At 35.9% G+C, this 25,593-nt stretch overlaps 2 protein-coding genes, 1 long non-coding RNA gene and 1 pseudogene across 4 annotated transcripts in view; 1 reads left to right on the top strand and 3 right to left on the bottom strand.

The window, feature by feature from the left end:
- Positions 1-25,593, bottom strand: part of LOC118042955 (protein ACCELERATED CELL DEATH 6) — a 37,980-nt gene that overhangs the window by 479 nt on the left and 11,908 nt on the right. The window lies entirely within an intron of this gene.
- On the bottom strand, positions 31-1,461 carry LOC140954424 (uncharacterized). Of its 2 annotated transcripts, XM_073403890.1 has the most exons (4): positions 1,227-1,461; positions 1,066-1,125; positions 676-755; positions 31-480 (listed from the first exon to the last, which is right to left on the bottom strand). In XM_073403890.1, the coding sequence occupies exons 1-4, from the start codon at positions 1,413-1,415 to the stop codon at positions 447-449; spliced, it is 363 nt and encodes a 120-aa protein (XP_073259991.1). In that variant the 5' UTR covers positions 1,416-1,461; the 3' UTR covers positions 31-446. The 2 variants fall into 2 exon arrangements, with proteins under 2 accessions (XP_073259991.1, XP_073259990.1); XM_073403889.1 differs by having other exon boundaries at positions 31-755.
- LOC140954445 (uncharacterized) lies at positions 21,059-25,583 on the top strand. The gene is made up of 2 exons (XR_012167701.1): positions 21,059-22,045; positions 22,407-25,583. It is a non-coding gene; the product is annotated as an uncharacterized lncRNA (long non-coding RNA).
- On the bottom strand, positions 22,488-23,353 carry LOC118042957 (uncharacterized; annotated as a pseudogene).

Genomic DNA, 25,593 nt, shown 5'->3' with positions numbered 1-25,593 from the left:
ATAGCACCCGCAAAGGTTACACCAGCAACAAGCACCGCTACAACAAGAAGATTCTGTATCCTGATCCTTGTTTCCTGTTTCCTTGGCGGCTTGCCTTGAGTACTAGTGAAACGCTCATCATATCGGGATTTCTTAGGGCGGGCATGGAAGTATAAGATAGATAATGTTGTCATCTGCATAGCAAGGGGAAACAAACTTCATAATAATGAGTTTCTGGCACTTCCTCAATCGCATGCAAAAGCGTTGGCCTTGAAATCCTTTTTTTTTTTTTTTTTTTTTTTTTTTTTTTTAAGAACAAGCACGATTCTGGAATAATTTCTGAATTTTGAAAATAATTGTATAGAATATATATTAATCGGCCTTCAAGTAGATGTTCAAAAGAATAGGGATGACTAGAAAAAATATAGGAAAGAAGATGTGTAATATTACCGTTCCATAATAATCAATTAGCTTGTAGTCCTTTGAATCAACTGCTTTATCCTGTAAAAAAACATAATTTTAAGTTAATGAATAGAGCTACCTCTTTTTTCTTTCTTTCCTTCTTTCCTTTTGTGCTATGGCTAGCCAACAATATAAGCCACTGAAACTGATGATCAGCCCATGTTTGGAAAGTAGTTCTTTGAGCTTAGAAGAGATAATTAACCTCGATTTTGTGTAGTCAATGTAAACTTGTACCTTTCCTTGAGAACCAGTCGCCTTTTCTGTTGTAGAGAATTCTTCTTTCCATCCTTCACATCTTCTGCATTAACTTCGATCTGAGGAATGAAGACAGAAATCATGAAGCAACGCGGAGCAGATAATTGTACAAATTACATGACATGAGCTCTTCTGACAAAGGATGATTGAGTATATCAGAGAACCACTCAACCCAACAGCTAATTGAGGTTTAAGGATACGATTTTAGTCCTGAATTTCAGTCAGCTTTTAAGAGTGTTAAGTTATATACTCTGTTTCCATTTTTTCATGACATCATCCTTTATTATGTAAATATGATATCCTTTAGTGAAATGGAATCCTTGTCTACTTAAAATGTAACAACATTGTTTTTCAACAGAACTCTCATACCTGGATCTCATCCGCAGGAATACTGTTCTTTGAATCAAACTGCTCTCGTTCCTTAGCAAGCTGGCAACAAAGAGGAAGCCCAGAAACCAAAATATTAAATAAATAATACTCTTAAAATATGTACTTTTGTAGCCTCGATAAATGATGATCAAATAGCATACCATTTCATCTGTTTTTTCATATTGGTCTACAGCCATTTTAGATTGTTGTTTCGCAACATCATATGGTGTAAAATTTTCATTGTTAACAATAAAATTTTCAACGCGTTTGTCACGCACAAGAGCAAATGCAGCTATGGATTGACCATGTTGTGCTGCCAAATGCAAAGGTGTATTCCCATCCTCATCCATCTCATTTAGCAGTGGTTCTACGATATTCTTCTGATCGTTTCCGACTATGTACCTTACCACATTTGCCCTGTCCATTTTCAGCCGCTACATGAAGAATATTCTGCCCTTTTTTATTGAGGAATTCTTTAGGATATGGAAAATATCAAGAAATTCCTTCACTAAATCAACAGATTCATTTTTGCATGCAACATGGATAGGATAGTTGCCTTCACTATTTGTTTCATAAGCACCATCGAGAAACTTCTTAAATAGGAATCGAACTCCTTCCAGAAAACATATGGATGATGCATAATGCAGTGAATTCCCCAACTCTTCGTCAGTGAGACATAATAGCTCTGGCTTTGCTTTTGCAATTTTTCTCCAATAGATCTCAAAATCAAAAACAAAATCTTTCAAATGAATATAAAGATGATAGGTTAGCAACAATTGTTTGCATGGAAATCATTTTCTAGTGAGTATAGACATTGTGATCACCTATGCTACGTTGCTCGATGGCAGCATGAACAGGGGACTTTCGTTTTGGTAGGGCATCACCATCTACTCTTGTTATAGGAATCGAAGCTCCCAAATACAAGAGATCATCAAGTATCCCGTTCTTTATTGTCATTCTCAACTGCCAGATATAAAGGAGACCTGCCAATCTTGTTGTTGTAATAGGCCACTTCTGGATCTTTGGAAACTAGGAAAATGGCAAGTTCTTTGTTGCCCTTGATCACTGCATCATGCAAAGGAGTGTTTCCCTTTGTATTTTTTCTTCCTCATCAAGCTCGGATTCGATTCCGCAAGACATTTAATTGGACGACTTGCCTTCCCTTCTCTGGCAGCAAGATGAAGGATTGTGTCCTTCTGGCTGTTTGCCATGGTGATTAGAGAAGGAAACTCTTTAACCAGATAAGATGTAATATTGTCACTTCCATTGCTTACAGCTACGTGGAGCAGTGTATTCCGCAGGGTGTCACTAGCTTCTCCGCTGAACGTTGCTGGACACGTCTTTTCAAGGCCTCAGGATTGTCCTGCTTCACACAATCATGTAACTGACTATCTATCATTTCATTTTCCATGTGATCTCTCGGAATCGAGATTACATCTATGTTTATCTCAACGGCGCTAGACATAGCAAAAGAAAATATTAGGTTACTTGAATCAGCGATACCTATCACTTATCAGACAGCACGACTTCTAGTTCAAATCGGCTAGACTGCATGTCAATGGAATCTGAAGTACCGTGAATGGAAATTTAGCTTTATAATTGTTTTGATTTGTTTTTTATGAGGTTATTTTAATCTCTTAATTAAAGTTATGAGTATAGCAAATTAATCTAGTTTTAATCATGTTATTTTTTTTTTTTTTTTTTTCATGAGATTATGATGGTTTGAAGACTTGGGTCATGGATTTGATAAATTGACTTGGTTTGTTTGTTTTTTTTTTTTTTTTTTTAATTTGACTTCTTTTTCTAATTATGTCCTTCAACTTGGGTTTACTGGGGATTGAAATTTATAATTTATTTTTATTTACTTTATACTAGATTATCTTAGTTTTATGACTGAGTGAGTTTGACTGGTTAATTAGGATTACTTTTTTAGGTCTTTTTTTAATTAATTTTTTTTCAATATCATCCTTTAACATTAGGTTAATTGAAAAAGTAGACTTCATAATTTATTTTGATTTACTTTCTATTAGGTTATCATAATCTCAGAATATAAGTTGCAAATTTAACATGTTAACTCAAGTTAACTCAAGTCAATCTAATATGTTGTTATCTTAATATTAAAAAAAAAAATTATCATCTTGAATTGTTTTAGTCATACTATGTTCTTACATGTTTTATAAGTTGTTTTTAAATCCATAAAGTCATTCAAGTATATCAGGTCAACACTTACATGGTTTTAATTTTTTATTTTTAAAAATAACATTATTTTGGTCAAACCTTTTTTAAACAAATCAATGGGTTTTCAAACGGGTTTTTAAAAAAATTTAAAAAGAATTTAACAAAAAAATTAGGCCGAACAAATTTTAAATAAAAAATAAATATCATGGTTAATTAAGAACATTGAATAATTTTTAATAAATAACCTTTTATGAAATATCCCTAAAAGTCTAATATGTTTGGCATTGCTTTTTAAAACGGGGTTGGATAAATTTTAATTTTTTTATTTAAAATTAATTTTTTTATGTTTTTAGATCGTTTTTAATGTATTAATATAAAAAAATAATTTTTTAAATAAAAAAATTAATTAATTTTAATATAATTTCAAATAAAAAATACATTTTTTTTTTATTCTAACCACAATTTAAAACGCTACATAGCTAAATTGAAAACTTATTACAACCTGGGATATGAAAAGGACATCTGAAATAAAATAAATACAGAAAGCTGTAATCTGATGGCATTAATTCCCATAATTTATTACACCTGACCAGTTGTCCTTTCTCATAACTTTCTAATTCACTCGTTAAGCTGAGACAGAAAAAATGCACTGATCAGAGTGATTCTCTAGAGGATGAAAGGGAAACTAAACACCCTTTAATTTAATTTCTTGCAGGCATTTCACATGCATCTCATTCAACAACTTCACAGGCACGGCTGTCTATATCCACATCCCATGAGCGGAATCGAAAAGGCATCAACCAAACCTAACCATAACTAGGCATGTGAAGAAGATCGTTTCACTGCATGGGTGCTTTGGGAGGTTTAGTTTGACAGATTCTGTGAAATGCAAGAGGTGTGTCTTCTTTAAGAAGAAACCATGTGTTTGAAATTAATACTTTTTGGAACAGATTTGGGAATTGATACAGAAAAAACCTGGATTACTCGATTAGTTTAAATTAATTATTAAATTTTTTTTTTAGAATTGACCTAATCAACTAGATTACGAGTAAATTATATTTCACTAAGTCAATTTCTTTTTTGTTTTAATTTAAAACCTCGGCCAAGCCACACTTCGGTGAATGTTTAATAAGCCACACTTCCGGCGTTAACGTTCCAAGTCAACCCATTATACTAGGCTAGGTTTAACAAGAATGTTTAAGACATTTTATTTAACAATAAAATAAGTAATCCAATATTTCTAACATCCGATTCAACAGACTCAATGTCTTTCCAATATGTTTGAAGGCTTAAACACCGATGTCAAGGCAGTTTTTCCTATCTACCAGCCTTCGGACCCCTGACCTAGTTGTGACAAGGCATAAGAGCTGTGCAAAGAGCTTGCCATGCTCTCTGCTTAAACCTCTTGAGATATTAGTTTGGAAATTTCTTGATTCCCTCATAAACAAGAAGGAAAATCCCATGAGTTTTCATCTTCCTGCCATTTCATGACCATACTTTGTATTCGTAGAAGTTAAACACTTTTACATTTTCTTAATTAAAAGATTCAAAGAAAGTAAGTTTAATATATATATAAAAAAAAATCAGTGGTAGAAGACTGGAGCATGCAGCTAGCCTAGACAGAAAATTAATTGATGTACAATCATAGTCTTAATTAATACCCAGACCCACCTGTACAGATTCGGTTGACGAAAAAATATATAGTTGACCTAGTTAAAATCCGAATATCAAATATTTTTTTAAATAAAATAATACTGTTCTAATTTTTATTTTTCTAAATCTTCTTTAGTAGCCTCGTTATTTAAATATTTCCTAAAGTTTGACACCGGGTTGATTTTTTAAAACATGTGTAACAATTGCTACCCCACTATCAGGTCATTAAAGGGTTCACCTAGAGTACTACAGTTATTTCACTTATTTCTGAAAAAGACTCCATCCATGCATGCATTCATATATTTACAACTTTAATTGTACAAGTTAGACCGTACGTATTCAGTTATTGGCATCACCTACTGCTCTCCACCTTCCATGTCCTCTCCACTTGATGATGAGGCCTTGCTGTCCATCCTCCTAATAAAAGTTGCCCATCCGTAAATTTATTACATACCCTGCACAATTCCCTTTTTTTATCTGTTTACTGTGTTAGAAAATAGTATGAAATCATTCTTGTGATTTTACCTAATAATCATGATTTTAAAACTCACCTCACCACCTCCAATTTAACTAAAATAAAATTAAATATAAAGTAATGTTGAGTTTCTGCAGATTTTGTTATATGAAACTATGACAGAATGGATTAATTGAAGAAGTCGGTGTTGACGCTGAAGATGCAAGAAAAGCACTATTATGAGGCTTAATCTGCAGTGGACAAGGACTCTCCTTTGTAACCGGCTTGATGGCCCCCTGTATTCCATCTCTTCTTTGTGAACGCAGGTTTGGAATCCAGGAAAGTCATCACCAGAATCCCCCGTTTTCCGTCAGTGCCTCACTTTTTTTTTTTTTTTTTGTTAATAGTCAAAATTTTATTAAAAAAAAAAGCTACAAAGATAATAGCCTAACTTACATCATATTAACAAAAACTGTTGAATGAAACAGGGAATAACAACAAAAGGAAAACAAACAAATCAAAAGAAACCAACTCCTCCCGACTAAACATTCTTTATATTAAGCTCTAAAGGGTTGGAGTCAAGCCTCAACCATAAAGCAATACTTTGAAGCACAATGGAAAAACTGGTCAGGTGTAATAAATAGTTCACTATTTTCTAACACAGTAAACTGCAGAATTCCAAACCAAAAACCATTAACTTATTCCCTTTTTTTATATGGTGCATACAAGAAAGAACATTGAACATCCATGTCCCTTTGAGGACTCTGGCTCTCTACAATTTCCTTCTTCCTTTTCCTCGATGAACAACACTGCTCTCTACAATTTCCCACTCCAGATTTCTCATAAAAAAGGTTAAAAAACAGAATAAGCAACGTGTAAAATTAGAGGTTAAAGCATGTTGTTGTAAGTAGCTTCAACGCATCCAAAACTTATTTAATTAACACCATATAAACTTAGAGCAAAGGGGAAAAAAAAAACTCCTAGAAAACACTGCTATTTCCACTAGAAAACAGTTCTCTCACTTGAAAACTTGAAATTATTGGTTGTACTGTGGAAGCATTACTGACCCCGAAAAACATGCATGAAGGCAATTAGATGTAAAACTCCTGGGACCCGAAATAGTATAAATGACTATTGACGAGGACAATAAGATAAAAAATAAAGAAAGTTTGAGATAAATAGAAAAGTTAGGTGGACAATCAAATAAAAGCTTTGAAATTTCAAAAAAGAAATAAAGTGTTTTTGAAGGTGACACATTAGTATCATTTAGTTGGAAATCCAAGAAAAACTTATTTTTTAGAAAAAATATATAGTTTAACTAATCAAGTTCTAAATTTATTTTATAGAAATTATTAGTTTGAATTTTACAAACTTTAAATTTATCACCACCAGAAATTCGCTAAATACCAATGGACATACCGACGAAATTTTTTCTGTCAGTATTTTTCGGCCGAAATCACCGACGGACAATATTCGTCGGTAATTCGGTCGGTAATTAGTCTGTCGGTAATTACCGACCGAATTACCGACCGAAAATTCAGAATTAATGAAAAAAAGGCGGGTAGGTGGCGCGGAGGTTTTGGCGGGTGATTTTTCCGACGGAATCACCGACGGAATTAAAACCTGGGGCCTGTTCACTGTCAAAAATACCGACGGATTTGAAATGCCAGATCCGTACCGGTGACGTGACCGGTGCACCGTTAAAAATACCGACGGAATCACCGAGGGATTTGAATAGCAGGTCCATGCGGTGACGTGTCGATTGCCCGTCAGATTTACCGACGGTTTCGCCGACGGAATCAAAACCGTCGGTAAGTCCGTCGGTAAAAGTGAATATATGGCCACTCTGCCGACACTCTCCTCCCCCATTTCTCCTTCTTCTTCCTAATCCTAACCCTCCCCATCTGCAAAATAACTAGCCCCCCCTCGCCCCAAAACAGTTGAGAATAATTAGGAGGCTTAACCTAATAGGTTAGCCAACCCTTTCTATATATATGAGTAGGGCAATATACAATAGTAAAGGTGGAGATTACCACATAAGAATATGACTACAATATTTCCTATATAATTACATTCTATAATACGCCCCCTCAAGCTGAGGGTGGAGGATCAACCCGAAGCTTGAATCTAAAAGCAGTAAATGAAGCAGCAGGAAGTGGCTTAGTGAAGACATCGGCAAGTTGATCCTGAGAGGAAATAAAACGAATCTGAATCTCCTTCTTCGCAACTCTATCTCGGACAAAATGATAATCAATCTCAATATGTTTTGTGCGAGCATGAAATATAGGGTTTGCGGACAAATACGTGGCACCAAGGTTGTCACACCAGATAATAGGGGCAGAAGGAGTCGGAATCTGAAGATCCGTTAACAAGTACTGAAGCCAGATAACTTCAGCCGTGCCATCGGCTAAGGCTTTGTACTCAGCTTCTGTCGAAGAACGAGCAACAGTGCGTTGCTTACTCGATTTCCATGAAATTGGCGTCTGACCAAAGAACACAAGATAACCACCTGTAGACTTTCTATCCTCAATACTACCTGCCCAATCTGCATCTGTAAAACCGTGTAAAGCAAAGGAAGAGCTGCGAGTAATATGTAAACCATGTGATGCCGTACCACAGAGATAACGCAAGATGCGTTTCACGGCAGCCCAATGGGATTCTGTAGGAGCATGCATAAATTGACAGACCCGGTTAACAGCAAAGCAAATATCCGGGCGTGTGAAAGTGAGATATTGGAGAGCACCAACAAGTTGCCGAAAACGAGTAGTATCAGAAAACAATGGATCCGGCATAATGGTGGCTTTGGATGCCGAAATAGGAGTATCAACTGGTTTACAGGATAACATACCAGCTCGTGTGAGGATATCAAGTGTATATTTATGTTGACAAAGCATAAGTCCCAGACCAGTACACTGCACTTCAATACCCAAGAAAATAATGAACATCACCCAAATCCCGAAGTTTAAATTCTGAGCTCAGTAGCTGAATGAGTCATTGTAAGCAGAGTTCCATTATTACCCGTAAGCAGAATATCATCAACATAAACCAAAAGATAACAAATATCACTACCAACCGAGAAGATAAACAATGAGGTATCCACTTTAGAAGCACGGAAACCAATGGATAATAGAAAATCATTCAGACGAGTGTACCAAGCCCGCGGAGCCTGTTTTAACCCATATAGAGATTTATGCAATCGACATACATGACCTGGGAGTGCAGAATCAACAAAACCTGGAGGTTGTTTCATGTAAACCTCTTCATCAAGGACTCCATTTAGAAATGCATTATGAATGTCAAGCTGATGAATTTTCCAACCACTCGAAACTGCAATGGAGAACACTAAGCGGACTGTTGCCTGTTTGATAACAGGACTAAAAGTTTCTGAGTAATCAATACCTTCTTGCTGAGTGAAGCCCCTAGCAACCAGGCGCGCCTTATACCTCTCAATGCTACCATTAGATTTGCGTTTAATTTTGTAGACCCAACGGCTACCAACAACATTCATGGACGGATGAAATGGCACTAAAGTCCATGTTCTGTTTGCGCGTAAGGCCTGAATTTCCTCTCGCATAGCATTATGCCACGCCTCATATCTGTTAGCATCAGGAAAAATAAGTGGCTCATGTGAGGGAGGAGAAGTTACCCGACTGAAGGAAGCAGCAGAGGTGGCTGCCGTGGTGGTGATCAGCGCTGTCTTAGGTTGTCTCGGACGAAGAACCATGGGGTGTTTAGGAGCAGCGGGACATGGAGTAGCAACACCTGTACCTGGAATGTGCTGAAGAGGATAAGAGGAGAGATCAACACAAAGTTGCAGACCAGGAGGTGAAGCCGGGGAGGTGCGGGGTTGTGCCGCAACTGAATCCTGCAAGTCAGAACCTGTTCCTGCACAATAATCATTGGAAAGACAAGCATGTGGTGATAGTATGGCTGTGTGGGGTGGTGAGGCAGGGTCGGCTAAATCAACGGGCAGGGGAGCAAGCTGGGGGGTTGCGGCAAGGGGCAAAGGTGAGTTGTGTGTTTTGCCGAGTTGGGAAGGAAGAGGCTGAAAACAGGAAGGGGGTTGCAGTGATGGAAGATAGGTAGGTGGAGTGGGGGGAACCGGGGGTGTTGTTACCTGTTCATACTTTTGAAAAGGAAAGACACATTCATGAAAACGAACATGACGGGAGACATAGACACGACCAGACTCTAAATCAAGACACCGATAACCAAGATGAGACGAGCTATAGCCTAAAAACACACAAGGAGAAGACCGAAAATCTAATTTATGAGCATGATATGGACGTAAAAATGGAAAACAAAGACACCCAAAAGTGCGTAGAAAATTATAATCAGGAGTGCGATGAAACTGACACGCAAAAGGAGATTTATTTTGAAGAACAGGAGTAGGCATGCGATTAATAAGATAGACCGATGATTCCATAGCATAGTTCCAAAAACGCAATGGGGCATTACACTGTCCTAAGAGGGTTAGGCCAGTTTCGACAATATGTCTATGACGACGTTCAACTGTGCCATTTTGTTCATGAGTATGAGGACAAATTAATCGATGATGAATACCAATTGTTTGAAAAAAAATGTATTTAATTTACGATATTCACCACCCCAATCAGTTTGAACAGATTTTAATTTTAAGAGAAAACTGACGCTCAAAACAAGTGTCTGAAAACGTTGAAACGTGGAAAATACATCAGATTTCGCAACAAGCGGATAATACCAGATATATTTAGTGTGCGCATCAACAAAGATAACAAAATAATGAAAACCATCAGAAGAAAACATTGGAGCAGGGCCCCAAACATCACTAAAAATTAATTCAAGTGGGGTAGAAGTTTTGTGACCCGTCGGTCGTAATGACAAACGGGATGACTTGCCTAATGGACATGCTTGACATTGAGTAAAAGATCGTTTAGACGTACAAATAATTTTATTATCAGAAACTAACAAATTTAGAATGCGAGGAGTTGGATGACCTAAACGACGATGCCACAAGTCGGCAGTCGCGGAAATGCAAGGAGACCAAAAAGCTTGAGGAACTGACGTAGCCGAGGACTCGGAGAGAACATAAAGACCATCATGACTCCGACCGGAAAGAAGAACTTCCTTGGTGACGAGATCCTTCACATAAAACACAGAATCGTGAAATTCAAAATAAACATGATTATCACGACAGAATTTCTGAACAGATAACAACGGTTTGGTAATGTGAGGCACTCGAAGAACATTAGTTAATGTAAACAAGCGTTTGGGGGAATATAAAGTAGTATGTCCAACATGGGATATGTCAAGGGCCTTGCCATCACCAACATGCAAGAAATCATTACCAAGATAAGGAGCAGAATCAGTTAGAGTTGCAAGATCAGGCGTCACATGTTGATTCGCGCCGGTGTCGGGAAACCAAGTCGTTGCAGCAGAATCATTCGCAACAGCAAGGTGAGCAGAGGGCTGTTGTGTGCTGCTGCGAAACTGATAGCATTGAAGAGCTGAATGGCCAGGAGTGGAACATAATTGGCAGCGGACATGTCCAGACCACTGCCCCTGATTTGGCCGAAAATCTGCAGCAGAGGTGCGCCTGTTCTGCCACTGATTTTGCCTCCAATCTGCAGCGGAGTGACCTCTGTTTGGGGCCTGAAATCGGTTGGTGTTTGAGCGCCAATTACCTCTAGAACGTCCCCTGTTTCGGCTGTAATTAGTCATGGCATAATAAGCAGAATTCGGAGGTGTTGGCAGTAATGGTGGCTGCTGCGGCAGAGAAGAAGAAGACAACAGTGATGAAGAGGATGGACCGACAACCATGGAGTGAAAAGAGTTCTTGTGCAGAAACTCATGGGTAAGGAGATGGCTATGAAGATCAGCATACGATAGCGGTTCAGCCTTGGTTATGAGACTAGTTACCAAGTCTTTGAACTCACCGCGAAGTCCACGAAACACATAGAGATTGAAATCTTCAAGGGACATTGGGCGACCAGCAGCAGCCAATTCGTCAAATAACGATTTGGCTTGCTGCATATACATACTAACCGATGCATCACCTTGCCGAAGGTCTTGAAAGGAGCCATGTAGTTGCATGATCCGAGAATTAGATGGAGAGGCAAGTGCCTTCTTAAGCGTGCGCCAAACACAATGCGAAGTAGAACAATCGACTACAAGATGCAGCACATCCACGGAAAGAGAGGAGAGTAGAGCACTCAAAATAAGTTGATCTTGTTGCTTCCAACGAAGAAAAGAGGGGCTGATGGCAGAAGAAGAATCAGCCGAAGCATCAATCATATAAGATGGAGGACACGGCAAGGAGCCGTCAACAAACTGAAAAACACCTTGACCAAGGAGATATGGCTTCATCTGCATTCTCCAATAAAGATAGTTTATGTTCGTAAGTTTCAACGACACAACATGGTGGGTGTTTGATAGAGGAACCATTGAAGATTGTGTTCCCATAAGAGGCAGAGAAACGGCAGAGCCAGCAGCAGGAAGAGGGCTGGCCGGTGATGATGCATCACCGGTGGAGGGAGAGATTGGAGCAACGGCAGTAGGAGGAGAGTCCGTGGGGGAGAAAATTAGGGCCGGCTGCAAAGAGAGAAAATATTAGGAGGCTCTGATACCAAGTTGAGAATAATTAGGAGGCTTAACCTAATAGGTTAGCCAACCCTTTCTATATATATGAGTAGGGCAATATACAATAGTAAAGGTGGAGATTACCACATAAGAATATGACTACAATATTTCCTATATAATTACATTCTATAATAAAAACAAAAATCTTCCTCATCTCAGCACAACAAGTTGTATTTCTTGAAGTTTTGTGGTCACAGCATCCGTGTTCTGATTTACCGACGGATTTTATCATTTTTGTAAGTAATTCTATCTTTTAAAATTTTAACATTTAAATGTCAATTTTGATTGTTTTTTTTAGTATATGTATTTTTTTTTTGTAGATGTACATGTTTTATTGTTATTTCTCAAACAAACTTGTAGTATATGAATGTATAATTTTATACTTGTTATGGTTTGTTTTAGATTTTGTAAGATTGTATTTGTTTGAAAATTGTTAAAACTTAATTTGTAGAATTACCGAATTACATGTTATGTTTTGAAATAATTAAGAGCTTGCTTAATGGGTCCTTTTTATAGAGGTTCGATAGAAGTCATGGATGATCGTTCATGGATGTATCTAGATTCACCCCCAAGGATTGCGGAGGATGGATTATTGTAACGGGGTTCAGGGTTTTATTAATTCGCAACATCTATTCCCAGAAATTTTATTGGAGGCGGTATTAGGTGTCCATGCAGGAAGTGTCAAAATAAAAAGTATCTACATCCAGATGTTGTAATGATGCATCTTCTACACAAAGGGTTTGTGGAGGATTACGAGTGTTGGTATGCACATGGAGAGGTATTGTTAGTAATAGGAGAATGGAGAAACGGTGGTTGGGTCAACTTCTAGTGCAGCAACTGCATGAAGCGGCAAATGACAACACTAATCCTTACAGAAACATGGTTATGGATGCAATGAGAATGAATCAAGATAATGTCAATCAATGTCCAATCGTAGAAGAAGAACCTAATGCAGAGGCAGCTAGGTTTTTTGATTTATTGAAAGATTCTGACGAACCATTATGGGATGGCTGCACAAACCACAATAAATTATCGGATGTGGCACAGGTGTTCACCATCAAGTCAGATCACGGGTTGAGTGAGGCCGGGTATGACAAAATTATTGATTGGGCAAGAAGCATTTTACCAGAAGGGAACAGGCTCAAAGAGAACTTCTATGCTGCGAAGTCCATGATGAAACCCCTCGGTTTAGGATACCAGAAAATTGACATGTGCCATAGCTTCTGCATGTTATACTACCTTGAAAATGTTGTGATGACCGAGTGCATGACATGCGGGCATTCCCGTTACAAACCCAGAACTGGTAGGGGGAAGACTCTAGTGGCATATAAAAACTTAGAAATATTTCCCAGATCACACCTAGACTGCAGAGGTTATTTATGTCACCAAGGACTGTTCAGCACATGACATGGCACCAAACACACGATGTCGTTGATGGTGTGATGGTGCATCCTTCTGACGGCGAAGCGTGGAAACGCTTTAACAGTGTTCATCCTGACTTTTCTGCTGAATCAAGGAATGTTCGACTTGGGTTGTGTACAGATGGGTTCAACCCATTTGGGTCATTTGCTGCTCCCTATTCTTGTTGGCCGGTCATTCTCACAGTTTATAACTTGCCACCGGGAATGTGTATGAGGCCGGAGTTCATGTTTCTATCTACTGTCATACCCGGTCCAAGCAGCCCGGGGTGGAATATAGATGTTTGTCGTCGACCATTGATAGATGAGCTGGCGCAGTTGTGGTCCTCCGGATCTCTGACTTATGATATATCGAGGAAACAAAATTTCCTAATGAGGGCGGCTTTGATGTGGACTATCAGTGATTTTCCAGCTTATGGAATGCTTTCTGGTTGGAGCACGCATGGGAAACTCGCATGTCCATACTGCATGGAAAACAACAAAGCATTCACGCTAGCAAACGGAGGTAAAGCTTTTTTTTTTACTGTCACCGTCGCTTCTTGCCACTTAATCACAGGTTCAGAAAGAACAGAAAATATTTCTTTGTTGGTAGAGTTGAAAAAGATGTTGCATCCCCGCGTCTTTCTGGTGAAGAATTGCATCATGTTGTATCAGAGTACGGTGACATTGTGTTTGGCCTTCAATCAGGTAAGCAAAAGTTTCTTGGTTTTGGTTTGACCCATAATTGGGTAAAGCGAAGTATCTTTTAGGAGCTTCCGTATTGGAAGACTAATCTTCTCCGCCATAACCTTGACGTCATGCACATCGAAAAGAACGTGTTTGAGAATATTTTCAACACCGTCATGGATGTGAAGGGGAAGACAAAGAACAACATGAAGGCTAGATTGGATATAGCTTTATACTGTAACCGTAAAAATATGGAGTTGGTTTATGACGAGTCACGGGTGGCAAAACCAAGGGCAAGCTTCGTGTTAGAGAAAAACGCACAACTGCTAGTCTACAAATGGCTTAAGAGTCTGCGTTTCCCGGATGGACATGCATCGAACATATCAAGGCTTATTAACATAGAGGACTGTAGATTGTATGGAATGAAGAGCCATGACTGCCACGTGTTTATACAAACACTCATCCCATTAGCTTTTCGTGATTTGTTGCCAAAGGGAATATGGGATGCACTAACGGAGATCAATCATTTCTTCAGAGATATATGCTCCAGCAAGATGAATGTTGAGCACATTGAGATGCTTCAAACGAATATCATCGAGACACTATGCAAACTTGAGATGATATTCCCTCCTTCATTTTTTGACTCAATGGAGCATCTCCCTATACATCTACCGTTCGAGGCAAAAGCTGGAGGACCGGTCCAGTATAGATGGATGTACCCATTCGAACGGTGAGATATTACAGTTGCAATGGGATTCATATCTTAAAGTATTTTCTATGTTTTTCTTATTTGAAAATACTTGAATTGTACTTCAATGCAGGTACTTGTTTAATCTAAAAAAAAGGTTAAGAACAAGGCGCATGTTGAGGCTTCGATATCTGAGGCCTATATTGTTGAAGAGATATCAACATTTATCTCGTACTATTTCGAACCTCATCTGAGAACAAAAATCAATCGCGTTCCACGGCATGACGATGGCGGTGAAGTGCCTTCCAGTGGGAACTTGTCAATATTCTCCAATACTGGACGACCCACACCTAAAAATGCCGTAAGAGGAAGATATTTGTCGGAAATAGAATTCAAACAAGCACACAACTATGTTCTATTTAATTGTGATGAGCTGAGACCATTTATTCAGTAAGTCTATATATGTGTAATAGTAATTAAACTTTGTCAGTAATATACTGTTAATTATATATTGTAATATCAGACACTCATTATCACTTGCAGGCAACATCGACAATATTTGCTCTCCAATAACTCGCAGCTGACCGAATCCCAGATCTTTCAATTACAAGATGAACAATTTGCCACATGGTTCAGAACACATGTAAGCACTATCACAAACTCATTCTAACGTATGCATGTCATTACGAGATTCTCGTTCATTTACCGTGTATTGATGTACATTTAATTACATATATTTACAAGGTTTATCAAATGGGAAGGAGTGCGCCCAAGTCATTGTCTTCACTAAGCCTCGGCCCTAAAAGAAAAGTTAAGTGCTACAATGGGTATTTTGTCAATGGATATGTTTTCCATACTGAAGAATACGGGCAAGGAAGAAAGACATACAACTGCGGTGTTTGTGTTAAGGGATCCACAAGTAGCCAGTTAGAAGTTGACTACTATGGTAGATTAGAAGAGGTCGTCGAATTGCAATATCATAGCGAGTAGAATAAAGTGTTTTTATTCAAATGTTATTGGTATGACACGACGGACAGAGGAATCAGAGTTGATCCGCACCATGATCTGGTCGAAATCAACTCAAAAGCTAGACTCCGCAACATAAACGATGTCTTTGTTTTCGCAAAGCAATGTCAACAAGTTTATTACACATACACCCCTTCATTTAGAAAGGATCGTTCAAGAGTTGATTGGTTGTCCGTTTTAAAAACAAAACCACGGGGTCGTGTCGAGGTTGTTCAGGATGAGAACGAAGACACAAGTGTGCGAGATGAAGTCTTTCAAGTTCGTGAGTTGGTTGAACCATATCGAGTTGCTCCTTCAATTGAATTGGAAGAAAATTCAAATTTTCGAGTTCTCGATGATAGTCTTGTTGATATTGACGAAGAGGAGTTGAATGTTGTTCTCAGCTCTAGAGGACAAGCAAATGTCGATGAAGAAGATGATATCCATATTGAAGATTGCGATGAAGATAATGACAATTCAATTGATGAGGAAGAAGAAGAAAATTCCGACTAATTATGAAAATGAAGCCCTATGTAAAAACATTTGTCTCATGTAATTTAGATTATTGATGATGTATTTTGTAAAACAAAATATTTATTGTTTAAGCAATGAGGTTATTGTTTTATGTGATAGACAGTTTATCATTAAGTTATTACAGGAAGGTAAACAGGCAATACAAAGACAACCTTTCCTGCATAATGAAAACTTACCGACGTCCATACCGACAGAGAGTTCGAAAATATTTACGCGAAATGCCACCAACACCGATGAAATTACCGACGGCTTCACCGACAACAATACCGACGGAATAAAATCCGTCGGCATATCACAGTGAGCTCGAAAAACATGCCACCATCATCGACAGGATTACCGACGGATTATAGTCCGTCGGCATCTCACAGTAAGCTCGAAAAACATACCACCACCATCGACGGGATTACCGACGGATTATAGCCCGTCGGCATCTCACAATAAGCTCGAAAATATTTAGAACAAAATGCCACAATCACCGACGGGTTCACCGACGGAATAGGTCCGTCAGTAATTTGTCGGTCACACATATTACCAATAGAAATACCGACGGACCGCGCGATTTCCAAAGTGTGTGAATTAATGCGCCTCTAAACTTGTCAAATTACCGACAGAATCACCGACAGACTGCGAAAAATTTGGAGGGCTTTTAAAAATTCGGGGTGAAATTCAAAAAATACCGACGGATTTTTGACCTGTTACCGACGGAATTTTTTACCTTTTACCGACGGATGTTAATTCCGTCGGTGATTCCATCGATAAAATTGCCCTATAAGTTCCAGCCCCCGCCGCTTCGCCTCATTTTTTCTTCTTCTCCCCGCCGCTTCGCTTCTCCTCCGTTTTTCACCTCAGATTTTTCATTTTTTTCCCCTCAATCCTTAAACACTTTCACCTTTAATCTCTAGCAAGATTTGGTGTTGTAAATCTTCATTATATTAAAAGGTATGTGTTTTTTTTCTAAATTTATTTATATTTAGTTGTTTTTTATTTTTGTTGTTTTGGTGTTTTTTGTTGCAATGTAGATAAAGTTTTGAATTTGACACATTATTAAGGTATGTATATTTGTTCCTTTTTTGTTTTTTGAATTTTTTGAATATTTTTTGTTTGTTGTGTTGTTAGAATTGTTATTAGTTAATTTAACTTAGAATTAGTTAAAGTTGAATATTTGAATATTTTTGAATTTTTTGAAATTTGTTGAATATTTGTTAATTTAATTGTTAGTCTATATTTTTTTTTAATTTATTGAATATTTTTTGTTGTTGTTTTGTTAGAATTGTTATTAGTTTAATTTAACTTAGAATTAGTTAAAGTTGAATATTTTGAATTTTTTTGAATTTTTTTGAATTTGTTGAATATTTGTTAATTTAATTGTTAGTCTATTTTTTTTTTAATTTATTGAATATTTTTTGTTGTTGTGTTGTTAGAATTGTTATTAGTTAATTTAACTTAGAATTAGTTAAAGTTGAATATTTGAATTTTTTGAATTTTTTGAATTTGTTGAATATTTGTTAATTTAATTGTTAGTCTATATTTTTTTTAATTTATTGTTGTATTGCCTATATAATTATTGATTAATTTATTGAATTAATATTGTTAATGTTGAATTTACCTTAGAATTAATAATTGCATTTGTTGGAATAATTATCGATTTCCAATTTAATTTATTTACTTTTAATTTATTTTTAGTTGTTTTAGTTTTGTTATTTTGTTGTTTTGGTGTTTTTTTTTGGTAATGTAGATAAAAGTTTTTGAATTTGTCACATTATTAAGGTATGTATATTTCATTCCTTTTATTGATGTAGGTTTTTTTTTTTTGAATTTTTTGAATATTTTTTATTGTTTTTGTTTGTCATAATTATAATGATTAATTTGTTGAATTATAATTGTTAATGTTGGAATTATAATGATTAATTTGTTGAAGTATAATTTGTTGAATTTATTGAATTTATTTTTTGTCATATTTTTTATTGTTTTGAATATAATTATTGATTAATTTGTGAATTGTAATTGTTAACGTTGAATTTATCTTAGGATTAATAGTTGAATATATTGGAATAATTAGTATAGATTGGTTCGATTGGTTGTGGCTAATTGTTAATATTTGCAGGTTTGTGGATTTGGGTAGTATCCAGTATAGGGGGGAGGTGCTGCCGATTTTTTTTTTAACTTTTGAATTTTATTATACAATTATTAATATAAAATTGTTTAGATGCGCAAAATGAAAACCAGAGCTGGTCGTCCAGTCGAATCAAGTTCGTCTAGCAGTGATGATGATGTTTCCTTAGGTGCCTCTCAAGAAGAGGCACCTACACCACCTGCGCCGTCAACCGATGCTGCCTCTTCCAACGATGTTTCACATCGCAGACGTGGCGTGCCTTCGAAGCGGAATCAATTTACCCGCCAGTACGAGGCACAATGGAAGGACGATCTTTCAATGTAAGTTTGTTAAGGTTTTAGCTTTTTTTATATATAAAAAAACAAATTTAAAACATAAATTATAAAGTAATCACAAATTAATTTCATTTCTTTTCAGGTTCACAAACATTGAGGCCGCCCGAGTAATATCATCGGCGTTTAAAGCGTCGATGGAGATTCCATTGTTTCAATGGAGTCAGATATCCAGACATCCTGAATGGATTCCTCAAATCAATGCATGGTTTCGTAGATTTGAGGTTCGTGTTAATATATAATTTTCATCTTATTTCTAATAAATTCAAGTTATAATTGTAAATAAATTATTAACATTTTAAAAAATTATTTTTTTATATACAGCATCGATTCTGCTGGGACGATGAACATGACACTGTTGTGAGGAGGGTGTGGGAAAATCATGCGGCAATTAGGTAACATCGAAAACAATACGACTTGTTTTTACATAATTATTTATGTTTCGAAATGTAATTTTTTCGTGCGTGAATTAGGTTGCGTGATTTTTGGTATGACACCTAGAAAAAAGCAAGAAAAACAGCGAGGGATAAGGGGTTCCAAGGCTGGAACGATGTTGTGGTTTGGAGGGATTTCAAACCAATATACATCCCGGAAGATATATGGCCGCACTATCTTCAGCACGTGATGTCTGAGCGGTTCACTCGACGCTCACAATCTGGTGCTGGCAACCGAAATTGGCCAATTCATGGCTCGGTGACAACGCACACCGGCGGCTCCGTTCCGTTTTCTGCACATGCAAAACGGATGGTAAGATTAACTTAAATGAAATATATCGTTCAATTAATTTGTTGTTAATACATTTTTTTCATTATAGGCTATGTCTCTTGGACGTGAGCCGAGCCCTATGGAGCTGTTTGTAGAGACGCACGTGCGAAGTCATGACCGCCAAAAGGGGACGCAACAGTTCGTTGACAACCGTGCTCAACATTTTGTGGTATGTTTGTTCAACCATTTTATTTTGTAAGTTATTATTATGTTTATTGAATTGAATATGATGATTTTTTTTTCAGGAGACCTATAATAATCGGTTGAGGGAGAGATACGGGAACGATCCATCGACCCATCCGGAATTCGATCCGGATTTGTGGATGGAGGCTGGATCGTCAGGTGGACCCGATAAAAATCGGGTTTACGGGCTCTCCAACACTACCGCGACCAACTTGCGGTCGACCAATACTGCTTCAACCGCTGAGAGCTCCCAATCTGTATCGAGCTCCCAATCTAAGGAGTTTGTGGCCTTGCAGCAAAGGTGCGACCACCTATCAGAGGCATACACACAACTCAAAGAAGAGCAAAGATTGGCGAACGAACAACACAGAGCAGAGTTTGAACAACAAAGAGCGGCCTATGAAGAGCTTCGGCAAATGGTCATGAACATGACACAAGGTGGAACATGTGCGCCTAATCCTTTTTGGCCGCCTAACCCCCATCCTCCTCCTCCTCCTCCTCCTCCTCCTCCTCCTCCTCCACCTTTATATTAATTTTTAATTAACATTATTTACATTTAAAAATTTTTTTAATGTTTTTTTGAAACACATTCATTTTGTAATGAATATTATTTCACTTTGAGTTTTTGTTGCTTAATATAAATTTTATTTGCATAATTGGTTGTATTACCATTAATTATATCAGTTTTTTCAAATAATTAAAAAAACAATTAAAAAAAACAATTACACAGGGATTTACCGACCTCAATCTACGAAACCATGCATTGATTTACAAACTTATCAAAATAATTAAAAATCTTTTAAATTTCAAACAAGAAATAAAGTGTTTTTTTATGAAGGTGTCACATTAAAAGGGTACCATTCAGTTTGGAATGAAAGAAAAACGTGATACAATGATCCTTTTGAAATTATAAAAAGTATATGGCTAGTTGCTTATTGATTGGAGCTACATATATATTTTGATAAGATTCACAATATATTTCATCTGTCCTTATTGTAAAAAGTTAAGATGAATTTTTCACAAGTGTTATTACCGGTTGATGTTACCTATTTTTGGATTCCTCGCAAAAAAAAATCGAAAGGAATAAAAATAAAAAAAGAGTGAGAAAAAGATGTTGGAACGCTCATAAAATAGCTAGGAATTGGTTGAGGAGGTTTCAGAAATGTAAGAATTGAAATTTGACATTATATTTTTTTTACTGATAAGAGCCTTATTGACAAAGAAAATTCAAGTTGAGAAAGAAAAATCCAAAATAAGATGTTTATAGACTCAATTAAATTTTATCCAAGGTTTAATTGAATTTATGGAAGGTATGATTGCAAGAAAATTGATTTTTTTAAGTCAATTATGGCTTATATTAGAAGTAATTAAAGTTATGAGGTCCAATTATAATTTTGAAGAGTTGATTTGGTCAAATCAGGGGCTTAATTGCATAATTATTGAAGTTTGGTGGTCAATTAGGGATTTGATTGAAGCAATCTGAAACGAAGGACCAAACCGAAAAAGGTACTAAAATCAAGGGATCCAATTATAATTTATCTGGAGGGCTTGATTACAAAATCGTAAGAACATCCAAGGACCAAATCAGAAATATCCATTTTGATAGGAAGACGGCGCCGTTTCAGAGCACTATTTCATCACCTTTCTTCACAGCCGTTTCAGCAGACAGTGGAGTCATTTCAGCAACAAAAACAACAGATTGCTTCAATTATAGAGAATGTTTCATGGCTACCATTCCTCTACATGCCGTTACCAAGCCGAACGTTGCACAACAGGGCATTCTTTGGCTTATAAAAGCCAGAGAAAGACGATGAAAGAGGGGAGGGAGGACAACGGACAGAAAAGAAAGGAAAGGGGGGGGGGAGAAAAGGAACGAGAGAGGAGAAGAAGAGAAAACAGAGGGTGGGAAATATTTTGAAGAGAACGAAAGAAACAGAGAGACGGGGAAAGAAAGTTACAGAGGAAGAAAGAAGGAAAAAGGAGAACCACCGTTGGTCTTCCTCTCCACCGCTGCCACAACGCCGCCACTGAGAAGGGAGTATCGATCAACAGAAAAAAAGAAAACAGAGGCTCATGCCTCTGTACAGAGAGGAGAAGAGCCACCATCGCCCCCCACAGCAACTCCACCGGCCAGCAACCTCCACCACACCGTCTGAAAGCCACTAGCAGCTCCACCCCCACCAGTGACCAAAAGGAGAAGAACCAAACAGAAGTAGACGAGGAAGGCAAAAAAAAAAAAAAAAGAGGCTGGTGTCTCTGCACGGGGAAGAAGAAGAAAAGCTGCAACAAACACTGCCCGCCATTGTCATAACCACCGTGAACCATCGTCGGCTTCCTCTCCACTGCCACCAACATCACTGTGAGCGTCAGCAGGTCAGCCTTCCTCCCCTTCCCCATTTCCTTCTTCTTCTTCACTGCACCGTCTCCACTGCTCTGCGTAAATAGTGGAGAGTGAATTAATTCAAAATTAATATAATATTAAAGGATAAATTTGAATAAAAAAAATCTAAAAAAAAAAATTAATCAAAAGATAGAAAAAAAAAATATCTCCTTCACTATTGATATTTACATGAACAATATTTATATTTACATAAAGAAAGTTCTTTTAGTAGAGTTGCTAGAGTAGATAGTGAAATACAATAATTCAAAAAATTAAAATAACACATTAAAAATAAGCATAAACAGTAAAAAAATTGTTTCGGGTTTAATCACAAAAAATTTCATTATTTGAAAGGAGGGAGAAATCGTTTGGGAAGCAGGTACTCAGCCCATAGAATCACACAAACAAGCACCCAAGACATCTAAGCATTCAAGCTAAAGCTAAATAAAAGAGCAGGAAAACTGAAACCCTATTATTCATTGGGCTACAACATGCTCGACCTCTCCTACTTGTACTGGAAGGAGAAATTACTGATATTGTGATATTGGTGTCAATTTCAAGCTGTAATACAAACTAGTGAGATTCAGAATCCAAGTACATTCTATAAGCATTTCTATCTGAAGAGTAATAACCTTCTACCAAACTATCAACTTGAAAACCAAGTTTCTTGTATAGAGTCATAGCTGCAGTCCTCAGGGGATCAACGTGTATATACGTTGAACCTTTCTCTTTTTGCATTTCTCAATTACTGCTTTAAGCAATGCCTCTCCATGGCCTTGCCTTCTATAGTTCTCCTTCACTGTTTTATACTTGCCATTTACAAAGAAAAACACCCATGTAAGAAATCAAGTCCTGGCCAATCAGATAACAAGAAAAAGAAATTATACTAAATGCATTTTAGTGGGTTTTGCCTAATCAATCCCTCTATTCAGAGAAAACCATGCCTCTTTGAGTACTTTCATCAAACAGGTTATGGGTTTGTTAAACAGCAAAAAGAGAAAAATACAACCCGAAAATAATGAGGAGAGAGGAAGAAATAAGTAATGGGTATTGAAACCTGCAAGTTTTGTGATAGAAGCACACAAAGAAGAGGGCCAGGAATACATGACATAGCCAGCAACTTCTCCATTTACTTCTGTATATAGAAGCCCTGAATTCTTCTTTCTAAGCTCTTCATCAAATGATCTAGCAAGTGATTCATGTTTCGGGAAGATCTTTCTTTCTATCTTCACAATCTCTCCCACAACGTTGGCCCAGTTGGTTGAGTTTCTTTGAAACTCCACTATGACCTCACTCCCCATGCTTCAGGTGATATTTTGCTCTTGGGTTCCGCTGGGACAAATTGTTGTCTCGGTTTTAACTTGAAATACTCGTTTAATTTAAAACCTAGCACAAATCAGATCTCTTACCAACAGGCCACTGGATTAACATTCTCGATGAGGCCAAATTTAATAACAATGCTTTAAATAAAAATATGGATATTATAGCAGGTAGCATGTATCGGATAGGTGGCCTGCTCCATTTCATGTATCTGTCAAATTTTTTCTAACATTAAAAAAAAAATAAAGTTTAAGTGATGAAAATATTTTAAAAAGGATTTTAAAAATCTAACATCAGAGTCATTGATTTAAATAAATTGAATAAATTATGTTAATTTAATGATATCATTATAAATAAAGCTCATAATAATAAGAAAAATAAAAAAATGATTAATAAAAAAAATTAACACTTGTCAATATTATGAAAAATACTTTCTAAATATTCTTAAAAAATTTTAACAATCTTATTTGATAATAAAAACAAAAATTAAATGAAAATGAAATAATCTTATAAAAAATTAAAAAATTAAATAAAATTTAATTACTAATGAATCAAATGTTGAAGGATGAATGGAGAAAAATTAATTTTTTTAAAAAAATAAGAATACTGATTCTAGTTAGCATGACAAATTGAGGTTGAAATTAATTTACCAACATAATTGTTGTTGTTAATATTTTTATTTGTATTTATTAACTTTCGTGGGTGTATGTATATATATCAAATTATCAATGCAAGTGATATACATAGATTCAAGCAGTTACCATCCCTCTTATTTCAAATAGGCTCGTATCATGATTGAACACTTCAATTCGAAATCCTTAATCATAATTAATTATTTGATGCAGCAGGATTTTTAAGGTGTTTTTAGTTATTTTTATTTTTATATATTAAGTTAGAAAAATATTTTTTAATGGTATTTTTCTTTTAAAAAATCAAATAATGTGTTCACTAATTTTATCTTTTCTATTTAATTTATAAATTTCTAAAATAATTTATTATGATTTTTTTTCTTCTTCTTCAAGATAGATTTAAAACTTTTATAAATATGATTGTTTTGCCTGTATTTCATCATATTATAAAAAAATATGGATAAAAATATTCAATTGTCCTTATAATGGGAGGCAGTAATTGTCTGCTACATAATTTTGACTGAAATAATGTGTATACCGAGAGATATTGTAAGGAGATATTTTATAGGTAAATTATGGAATAATTTACCAATGTGATTATCGCCATCAGTATTTCTTTTTATATTCTCTAATTTTGTAGTAGTGTGTATATATCAAATTATGAATGCAAGTGATATATAGATTTAAGTGATATCTCTTATTTCAAATAGGCCTGTATCATGATTGAACACTTCGAAATCCTTAATCACAATTAATTATTTGATGCAGCAGGAGTTTTAGGGTGTTTTTTAGTTATTTTTTATTTTTATATCTTAAATTTAATTTTTCTTCTTTATGGTATTTTTCTTTAACAAATCAAATAATATGTTCGGTAATTTTATTTTTTCTATTAAATTTAAAAACCCTTAAAATAATTTATTATGATTTGTTTCTCATTTCTTCTTTAAGATAGATTTATGACTATTTTAAGTAATATGATTGTTTGGTTTGTATCTCATCATATTATTTGAAAAGAATATTTACTAATAAAATTTTTGAATTAATTAAGATTTTTTATATTGACAGAATTTTTGTATTTTAGCTTTTAAATATATCTTTTATACCAGAATAAGTTGCCACCTATATTAATTTAGATTGATAAATTTAAAAGAATTATAGCCTCAAGGTTTGTATAAAAAAACATATTTTGTCAATTAATATTTGATAATGAAACTATCTGGACTAATCGTAATCTTATGTGTACACGCAAAACAAAAATTCAAAGTTTTTATTATTATTATTAATGTAGATATCCGGGTCAGTTTGCGTGCATCTTAACTAATCATATGGGCCTTAAAGTTAACAATCATGTAAGTCTTCAGTGATCCCGAGATTTGTGGGATGCAAACTAGTGACAAGTTAGGCTACACCTCTTAAAATTTATTATTAATTTTAAATATTGGTCTAGGTTGTCTTATTATCTAATTACTATCTTTTTTTCAAGAAAAATAAGTGCTATAAAGCATAATTTGTATTTTTAATATTTTTACAGCAAAAGGAGTCTAATAAATGCATGCTTCAAAAAAAAAAGAAAAAAAGAAAACTTCAGAAAT

The sequence above is a fragment of the Populus alba genome, chromosome 13 (assembly GCF_005239225.2).
Source record: "Populus alba chromosome 13, ASM523922v2, whole genome shotgun sequence".
NCBI lineage: Eukaryota > Viridiplantae > Streptophyta > Magnoliopsida > Malpighiales > Salicaceae > Populus > Populus alba.
Note: the sequence above shows the minus strand (reverse complement) of the source record. Positions and strands in the feature narration are given on the sequence as shown.

What these genes read in the sequence shown, in the direction of transcription:
- LOC140954424 (XM_073403889.1), bottom strand. Translation starts at nt 1,415, where the DNA reads ATGGATGAGGATGGGAATACACCTTTGCATTTGGCAGCACAACATGGT. An exon ending in ATGAAAAAACAGATGAAATG is followed by an intron (nt 1,126 to 1,226) that starts GTATGCTATTTG and finishes CTTTGTTGCCAG; the next exon opens with CTTGCTAAGGAACGAGAGCA. An exon ending in TTCCTGCGGATGAGATCCAG is followed by an intron (nt 756 to 1,065) that starts GTATGAGAGTTC and finishes TTCATTCCTCAG; the next exon opens with ATCGAAGTTAATGCAGAAGA.